This window comes from Abramis brama (genome assembly GCF_963993115.1).
Source record: "Abramis brama genome assembly, chromosome: 1".
Taxonomy (NCBI): domain Eukaryota; kingdom Metazoa; phylum Chordata; class Actinopteri; order Cypriniformes; family Leuciscidae; genus Abramis; species Abramis brama.
The window spans coordinates 48897970-48907210 of record NC_139963.1 but is presented as its reverse complement, the minus strand read 5'-3'; the positions used below and the strand labels follow the sequence as shown (position 1 = coordinate 48907210).

General features: G+C 39.9%; 1 protein-coding gene across 1 annotated transcript; it reads left to right on the top strand.

The window, feature by feature from the left end:
- The first annotated feature begins 338 nt into the window (after window positions 1-338).
- On the top strand, window positions 339-8448 carry LOC311078208 (uncharacterized protein). Its single transcript, XM_084106924.1, has 14 exons — window positions 339-1289; window positions 1569-1661; window positions 1821-2198; window positions 2760-2861; window positions 3369-3601; window positions 4235-4413; window positions 4496-4589; window positions 4693-5037; window positions 5121-5238; window positions 5352-5443; window positions 5553-5667; window positions 6462-6734; window positions 6854-7030; window positions 7124-8448. The coding sequence occupies exons 1-14, from the start codon at window positions 1022-1024 to the stop codon at window positions 7318-7320; spliced, it is 2664 nt and encodes an 887-aa protein (XP_083963050.1). The 5' UTR covers window positions 339-1021; the 3' UTR covers window positions 7321-8448.
- The last annotated feature ends 793 nt before the right edge of the window (window positions 8449-9241 follow it).

Here is a 9241-nt window from a genome sequence, read left to right as displayed (position 1 = left end):
GACGATTATGATAGAATAAGACATTAGCTTTCTGCACCAAATGTGCAGTCTAGCAAAGTTAACGTTAGCTAATTAAATTCAAGTTAATTTTTGTCGCATACAATCATTTAACGTTAACTTAAGGTACGACTACGATCATAGGGGAATATAAGATTGCTACAGAAAAACAGCTAATAGCCATTTGCTAGTTATTTAATAATTAATTGTGTTAAATGTGATTAATTAGGTAGGCATAATGAGACATACTGTAACTTAACTTAAGTGTTAGCTGTAATGTATGTCTGCGTTGGGATTCTTGCGGTTGTGTTGCCCTGTTCTGTGCCCATTTATACATATAGTAGTGTAACTTATAACTGTGCTAATGAAAGCATGGACATGAAAATAAAAAAAGCACATTAAAAAATTAAATCTGTGTTAATTAAAGCTAGTTTTCTAAACTACTATGGCTGCTGAGGGAAGTTTTTGATTAAAATAATCACAGGGAAAAGGAAGTGATCCAGTTAAAAAAATGTGTTTCCTTGTACAAAAGTATAATTAATAACATAAACAGATCATAAAATGGTATTGGTTATCAGCCAAAATGGCATTTTGTATGGTTGGTATCAATATCAGCCAGCCTTCAGTGTCAAGATTAGTCTATTCTGGCCTAATATTTACTATAAGCACCCACACCCCATCACATCCCAAAGCATGGGCAAACTAGAGATCAACATTTTCTCAAATTATTAAACCTTTTAGTTATTCAGTATTTATGTAGTAGTATGTAGCCTGATCTTCAAATTTGAATTTATATTCTTCCCCTTCTCAACAGGTCCCCTAGTCCCTTCATCATTTACTTTAACTCCAGCTTCATTACAAAGCAAAAACAAAGGCACTTTTAAGAGCCACATTTGTCTAGTTAATTGTTGTCCGTCTCTCTGTTTCTCTGTTGTTCTTGCTCTTTTGCTCTTCCCCTAGACACCCCTCCCCTTCCTTTTATTGTTGTGTTGTCAGTGTGTTGTCTTGTTTGTCCTTGTTCACCATGAGTGAACCAAATGATTCCGATGTCGATCAGGTCCTTAAGGAGCTTGATGAGCTTGTTGGTCATTCTAAATTAAATTATGAACTCCAGAACTTGGAAGGTTTCATCAATAAGATGCAGGGAGAGCAGGAGGCAACACCATCCACCAGCCATCAACCTGTCCAGAAGGCTCCACCATCTACTAGCCATCAATCTGTCAGGTGGCTGAAGAGAGACAGTGACGGAAATGTTGTCTATGACAAACCAAGATCATCTCGAAATAAAACGGGTCAGTTTTCTTTTTTCAGTCATAATACTTAAATGAGAACTCCTGTGGTTTTCCACATATATCTAAAACGGAGATATAGATTGTTTTACCACTGGGATTGAATACATGAATGTGTCATGTGTCTTGTATGATATTTTATTACATACTCATCCAAAGTGGTATAGACAACGACATTGGGCCAATAAAAATTTGTATCATTCTGTGAAATAAAATGAGCTTGTCAGAATCTATGGAATTGTAATGGTGTAAGGTTGATTTGGGTTTTATTTTCTGCTACAGCTAGTCACCGCTACAGTCGTAAGACAGGTGCTCATACTAGAATGTTGGACAGCAGCGTTGAGATAACTAACTACTGTCCACATAACACTGTTGGTATGTCCTTTATTTTGTCTCTATTAGTTTATTGTTTATAGATTCTAATAATTAAAATGTAAATTACATATTTTTGCAACAGAATAATTGACAGCATACATGTTGCACACTTTGATGGTGTAGAAAATGGATTTTAAATATGATGTACTATTTTAACAGAGACTTTCCTTGAAGAGCTAAACCACTCACAGGATGATGACTTGGATGATCAGGAAACGGCACCAGCACCACCACGAGCTTCCTCAGACTGGTCTACTCGAAAAAGTCTCCTCTCAGACATGTGGGAGAAGGAGAGACCCTGTCTGGTGAATACCATGGTGGCACAACAAAATGCAACAACTCAGATCTGCCAACAATGTGGCAGTCCAGCTGCTGTCCGTTGTCGTGACTGCCGACCACAACCCTTCTTCTGTGCTGATTGTGATGTCAGTATACACCGAAACCACGTGTTCCACAACAGGGATGCAACAATAGCTGGATTCTTTCAGCCATTGCCTCCAACAACCTGTGTCGTGGAGAGGGCTCTTTCCCAGTGTGGTAAGCTGTATTTCTTTTTTTTTTGTGTACCATTTAGCGCTGCACAATTTTTGCAATTGTAATTGCAATATGATCCAACGCAACTGCCTAATGATAATAATCTGCAAATAATCATGCATAGGTACATTTGTGACATTTGACTTTTATATTCACTTCATCCTCCTTGACTGTGCCACTTCTGGTTGGTGGGTGTGTGTAGTGCATGAAGGGTCCAACAATTCTGATTGGTGAACTTCAGTCGGAGATTAAAGAGACATTTGGAATATTGAACTGAATCATTCACATTCAAAAATCATATTGGAAATGGTAATCGCTTTATCTGTCAGAAAAAGCACAGTTATAATACTCAGCCCTAGTCTCATTCTCAGTTTATTTAAATAACTTCACAGTATAATAGGCTTCATAGGAATCTTTTGAGTACTTTCTCTGAAACACAAGTAATGACCTTCTATCTTTTTGCTTTTCAAATCATTGATTTTTTTTTAATGATAATAGAATAATTCCCAGTTAGTACATAGGATGATACATGTCTTTAATCCCTGCATATGATGTGTCTTTCAGTGTGTATTTTGCCATTGGAGATGCCCGAGAAAATATGTAGTTGTGCTACGGGATCGTTGAGTGTCAACACAGGAAAAGTTGTTGCTGTGGTTACAATGAATGGTAAGAATAAAATGAACTTGAGGGAACATTCAGATCAAGTGGCTGTAGCGTCCATATCACATTCTGGGCAAAGTTTATTTAGATATTCACAAACATCTGAAGTAGCCCAGTGGTGACATCTTCTTCTGTCATGCTTTCAATTTCAAGCTTCAACAATAGAACAGCTGGAAAGAATTGAAACCACGTAAACAACACTGTCAGTAGGCTGCTTAAACCCCTTTTTTAATTGCTGCCTAACAGAACAACCAGCTGAACTATAATTACATACTCTACTTTCTCATTTGTATATGTTGTTTTACGCACATTTCATTTGCGGAAGTGCAGTGAATTATCTGTTCCTCCCGCACCAGCAAATACACCTGTCTCATCCCGGCCAGTCCTGCATAGAGCTTTCAAAACCTGTCACGCACTGCAGTCTTTTGTGTCGGGACATGCGGGGGGGACCCTTTTGTTCCCAGTGCATTTGTCAGATTTATGCATAATACAATGTGTTCTTTATTTTTCCAGGAAGATATGATCTCAGTATGCCTGAGATGAAATGCGAGGCATGCAAAGCCACTTGGAGCGCTGGAGTGGATGACTTGGTCCGCAATGACTACTGGCCGGCTACCCTTCACTTTTCCACAGTGTACGCTACAGATGTGTTTTGTTCATATGAAGAGTTGAAGATGGCAGCACCAGGACTGTCCTGCCAAGCGTTTTTAAGAATGCTTGATCAACGAACTGTCCGCTTTGGCCGTGTGAGTATTAGTGGTGGGAATCACTAACAACTAGTACTAGTATTGACGTGTATCGCAGAATGACAATTATGAACACATTGATTATTGTAATTGGAACATGTTGATAATATCAAATCAGTAATTTAGCTATACTCGATACATTGATAGAACATTATCTAAGATCCAAAGTCTTTGTAAAAAGTACCATTCAGTAAAAAATCGAAAACCAAACTTTGGTCATGATGTTTTCTGTCCATGACATACAAAGAGCCAAAAGATTTCCCATGATGCACTGGGCTGAGCGGCTGCCTGTGGAGGCTCGATGCTGGAGGATTTGACATCACCTTTGACCTTATTAACTTTAGTTGATAGATGGATGGTTGTTATGATTTAACAGAGTTAGGACGTTTCTGTAATAAGGCCCCAGGTGTCCCAATGCTTTTAGTCTATATAGTTTATGCATTTGTACAACAGCATGCACTGGACATAATTTTATTTCCCTCACTTTTTTCTTCAATGCAAGTTCACTTTTTTAATATCCACCAGGAGAAGCAATGAAAATAGTAAAAAAAAAATTAAATGTATCAATGTTGAGCATCATGTTTTGATAAAATACTGTGAATTATGTTGACATGTTTTACTCTTCTGAAACAGACTGGGAAGATCACAGCAGACAGCTTCAGAAAAAGCTTTTTGGAGTGGGAGGCTGTTAGATTTGAGGTGGAGAAGATCTGCAGAGAGGATTATTTTGTCTGTCCTGCATGCACCCCAGACATGCTTGCTGTTTCTGTGGATGGAAATCGCAAGCACTACCGCTTTAAGAATGCAGCAAGGTACTTACGAAATTTGTGTAATTTGCAGTGTTGTGTTTGCTGTGTCATATTGAAGTTCAATGTGTACCTTTCTTTCATTTAGATCTGAAGAACAAGCCTTGTTTAAAGACATCTTCATTGCAAAAGATGAAGAAGTAGAGAGATTTGTGGATTACATCCATTCGACCACCAACCATGTAAACTTGTTGTATAATATTTCTAAAAACACCACCAATAACATTTTACAATGGACATTGCTTGGGTGAGTCCTGACTATATCAACCTTTTTCCATGTTGTAGGTCTCTGGAAGAGGTGTCTGTGGAGGGGAGTGGTCAGCTGCCAGGGAAACATCCTCAAGATCCTCAAGTAAAATTGATGAGGAGGGACTTGAGCTTGCGGTCTGTCGTCATGGAGTTTTTCTCGGTGCTCTCAACATGTTTAGGGGGGAAATCTTTGCTTATCCCCTCTATCTGCAGAACAAGCTGGCAAACAAGCCAATAAGCTTTTTTGCCATGGATGTGACCTGCAAATATTGGCCCTACCTCAACAAAGTGGCAAAAAGCTGCCCGGAGCTCCAGCACCTTCTTGGCATGAAACCATTCCTCTCAGTGTTTCATGCCAAAGCCCATGATTTTAAATGTGAGGTAAGAAAACATTACTATGTCATTGACTGTCCCTGAACACCTGCAAAGATATGCTGGCAGCTTTTAAGTATTTTCTTTAATAGGTTAAATGGAGTGGAGCTTACCAGCAAGGGGCCGGATTGACACTTGGGGAGGAGGTTGAGCAGTGTAACGCCTTCCTCTCTAGGATTGCTGTGACCACAAAACACATGTCCAAAGCAGGTAAGGTAACCACACACTGCACTACTTAGATTGAAAGTGCTACAAGAAAATTGTAGCCAGTGAGGGACATGTGGTACAACACAGATTAGTGTATTTTTTTTTCTTTTTTCCAGGACGTACAGACATGCTCACACTGATGGCAATGCGCTGGAATCAGCAAAAGTTTAAGAACTTGGCTTCCTCACTTGCCTGCCGATATCAGAAGGTAGAGATGAATATTGTTATTTTCTTTTATTGTAAATACCTTCTATTGTATATTTTTGTAGGTATAACATTTTTCTTCTTTCGTTTCCTTTTTTTTTGTTTATTTGAAGGCCACAAAACGCCTGGAAAGCCAATGTCTAGACCTGGAAAGCATGAGAACGCAACTGGCAGTGACACAGGTTGAAGTTGAGGGCTGGGTCACTGATATTAAGGAGTGGGCAGAAGGTGAGAGTTTACATGCTTAAATGTCTCAGTTCTGCATAATAATGGGAGACATTCTTCTGCAAGTAATTACTGTTTTAAAATTAAATCATACATACACTAATTTTAGTATGTACACACTGGAAATCATGTCAAAACACAGTGCCCTGAAAATACTTGAATAGTGCACAGTCCATAAGTTGGAACATCGGACATTTCTTGCTGTTAGCGGATCCCATCTTGGCTACGTTGTCATTTTCTTTGGTGTACTCTCTTACATACTTATTACATTTTATTTCGATAGTCCACTTTAGACATTCTACTAACTATAAGTAACTTTTCAACTACATGTCAACTTACTCTCATTAGAGTATTAGTAGACTGTAGTAGACAGTCGGTAGTCTGTAGGTTATGGTTAGGTGTTAGGGTTTGGGTTAGGAGAATAAGTTGACTTGTAGTTGCCAAGTAATTTATAGTCAGTGGAATGTCTGTTAGGGGACCAACGAAACAAAGTGTTAGCAGATATTAAGCAGACACTCTACTAATACTCTAATGACAGTTAGTTGACTTGTAGTTGCAAAGTTACTTATAGTTAGTAGAATATCTAAAGTGGACTATCAAAATAAAGTGTTACCCATACTTCTTATACACGCAAAGACATATGAAATTATTATTGAGACTCACCTGTCCTTCCTCAAGGAGATTTTTTTTTTACAAAGGATAATCGTTATGACATTCAGTGTTACATTGAGACTTAGCTCATTTTAGTTACTGCCATAATAATGTAAGTGAAATGTTTACACTTCTTTTCTTCTCAGCAACAACATCCCAACAGAATGCCGATCTTGATGCGGTGACCAGTCGAATGGAGGTGCTAGTGGCCAGCATTAAAAGAAGGTCCCAGCGCCTTTACAAAGACACCGATGGCAGCAAAGGTCGGGCCCGGATTCGGCGCAAAATTAGAGAGGAGAAGGCCATTCTTAGCTCTGTTGTTGAAAAATACAACAGTATGGTTCCAGATACAGAAAGAATCGTCTTTGACAACATTCTCTCTGACGAGACAGTTTGGCCATGGCAACTTTCACATGGTGGTATGTACAGAAATCTGTTGACAATTTTGTACGATATGCATAGTAGCAAAAAAAATGTATTCCTTTTCCCAAATTGTCTCAGAAACACAATTGACTTATGTTCCACAACTGTATCCCAGACACTGTAGATTTGAAAACCAAGAGGAAGGCATTTGATCTTGTGATGGCAATAAGGAGACTTGAGGAGGAGAAGAAGATTGTCCTTTCTGAGATGGCAAAGCATTGGAAATCTCTTTCCACTCGTGCAGACACACTCAAGGAGATGTCATGCCAGCTTTCCAGTGAGGCACTGAAAAGTACGTATTTAAGTAATGTGTTGTAAACGTGTAATACTATACTGTACATTGCATTTTTTATTTTTTGATAATTTTTTGTTTTACTCCCATAAGGTGAGCTGTGGGCTCTAAATGAAGAAGGGGTTAAGGGTTTCCTCAGCTTAACTTTGAGAAAAAAGCAAGAAGTCACCAGAATGATGAAGCATGCAAGAGACTGTTATGCTCAAGTTTTGACTGGAACAAGTGTGGACTTCCAGAATGATTGGGATGGATACGACAGTGATTCTGAACTGTCAGACGACGGATTTTGAGGAGCTCCTTTGTCTTGATTTCTTATGGCGCTTTTCCACTGCATAGTACGGTACGGTTCAGTTTTCTACGGCGCGCTTTGACGCGTTTCCACTGCAGATAACGGTACGGATCGGTTCAGTACAGGACGCTTGTGGCACATTTTCACTGCATGGAACGGGACAGTACGGCTCGCTTTAAATGGTACCTGGTCTGTTGAGGTTCCAAGCGTGCCAAACTGGTACTAAACATGACGTGAACACACTGCAGATCACTGGTTGGTCAGAAAGAATCGTCACTACCAGAGTCACTGTATTTGCGACACGAGACACCATTAAAATAGCCAGTAACAGCCACCGCTATTTTAAACTACTTACTTTATTTAGCAGTATTTTGTTTTGCTGCCATCCGCCTCATTTGAAACACGTTGTTCCGTCTTGCAGTTATAAACATCCACATGCCGAAATCAAGAATATAATCCCCTCGATAGGCTTCAATGATCCTGTGTTGTGCGTTTGTAATGTGTCGCGTTTACGATGACATCATCGGTAGAGGCGGCGCGGTCCTTAAAGAGGTACTAGTGCAGTGGAAAAGCAACTGAGCTAAACTGAACTCGAAACGCGCCGTGTCGATCACAGTCGTACTACGCAGTGGAAAAGCAAAGCGAGCCGAACTGTACCGGGCCGAATCGAACCAAAACGTACCGTACTAGCAGTGGAAAAGTGCCATTATATTTGTCAGTGTTTCCTTTTTCGTTTTTTGACAACGCAAGTTATAGGTTCTCAAGGACGTACACACACAATCTCAACTGGCTTATCATCCAGCGTCTCTTTTTTTCCTCCTGTGCCCGCTCGCGGTGTGAAGCATGTGTCAGCGCTATTCTCCGATATGCACTCTAACAATGCAGCCCTATTTCTGAGGAGCAGAAATGTTGCCGTGGGGAGCCACCACGGTCAAATAAACATGGAGGAAATACTGTTTGTAAGTTAGATATGCTTGAATAATGGTCATTATATCTACATGTGACATTACAACAATAATATTGAATGTAGTTATAGAAACTGAAATTAATTTAACTAACTGTTTTTCCAATAGTCCTCTTCTGTTTATGGTAGAACAAAACACTGCAGAAAATTTTGCAGGAAGGTGGAACGTGGAACAGCGCGGGGGGGGAGTGGCCCCCGGGGACCAAACGAAAAAAAACTTTGACAATCCCTATATGACCGCTTTCGCTAGCTACGCTAGCGGCGGTCATATAGGGATTGTCAAAGTTTTTTTTTCTTTTTTTTTTTTTCGTCAATCTACTGAATTTTTCGTCAACGATACCAGGGACAGCGAAACACCGGGGAACATGACATTTTGGTGGGCATGTAGCCCCACTAGACTTTTACAGAAAAATTTTGTTTGGTCCCCGGGGGCCACTCCCCCCCCGCGCTGGGCCCCCCCAAACCCAAAAAATGCAGTTTTTCCTAAATAACTACTTGAACCGTGGAACCGAGGATGAAGAAATTTTTATGGTATGTTGGTCTTAAGGGCCCACATCAACCTAGCCCATAATCACTCATTTGTGATTTGCGCCCCTCCCATAAAAAATGAAAATGCAATATTATTCTGCTTTAATCGCCCCTATCTTCAGTGGAGATGTTCAGAACTGCACCATATTTCATGTGTATGATTAACTTGACATCCTCTGGGGGTATGCTAAGTTTCGTAGAATTTCATCCATGGGGGGGTATAAAATAAATTCATTTATGTGCACATTTAGTGACTGTACACTCATCGACCTGTAGATGGTGCTGTTGAGCGAAGGGTTGCTGGTTTAGGATGATACTGTCACACACACACATGCAGGAATACAAACAAACGCAAGCATGCACACACACTGACATCCACACGCACAGACACACACCCATACACACACATACAAATCCACATGCACAGACA

What these genes read in the sequence shown, in the direction of transcription:
- LOC311078208 (XM_084106924.1), top strand. Translation starts at nt 1,022, where the DNA reads ATGAGTGAACCAAATGATTCCGATGTCGATCAGGTCCTTAAGGAGCTT. An exon ending in AAAACACATGTCCAAAGCAG is followed by an intron (nt 5,239 to 5,351) that starts GTAAGGTAACCA and finishes TCTTTTTTCCAG; the next exon opens with GACGTACAGACATGCTCACA. An exon ending in TTGCCTGCCGATATCAGAAG is followed by an intron (nt 5,444 to 5,552) that starts GTAGAGATGAAT and finishes GTTTATTTGAAG; the next exon opens with GCCACAAAACGCCTGGAAAG.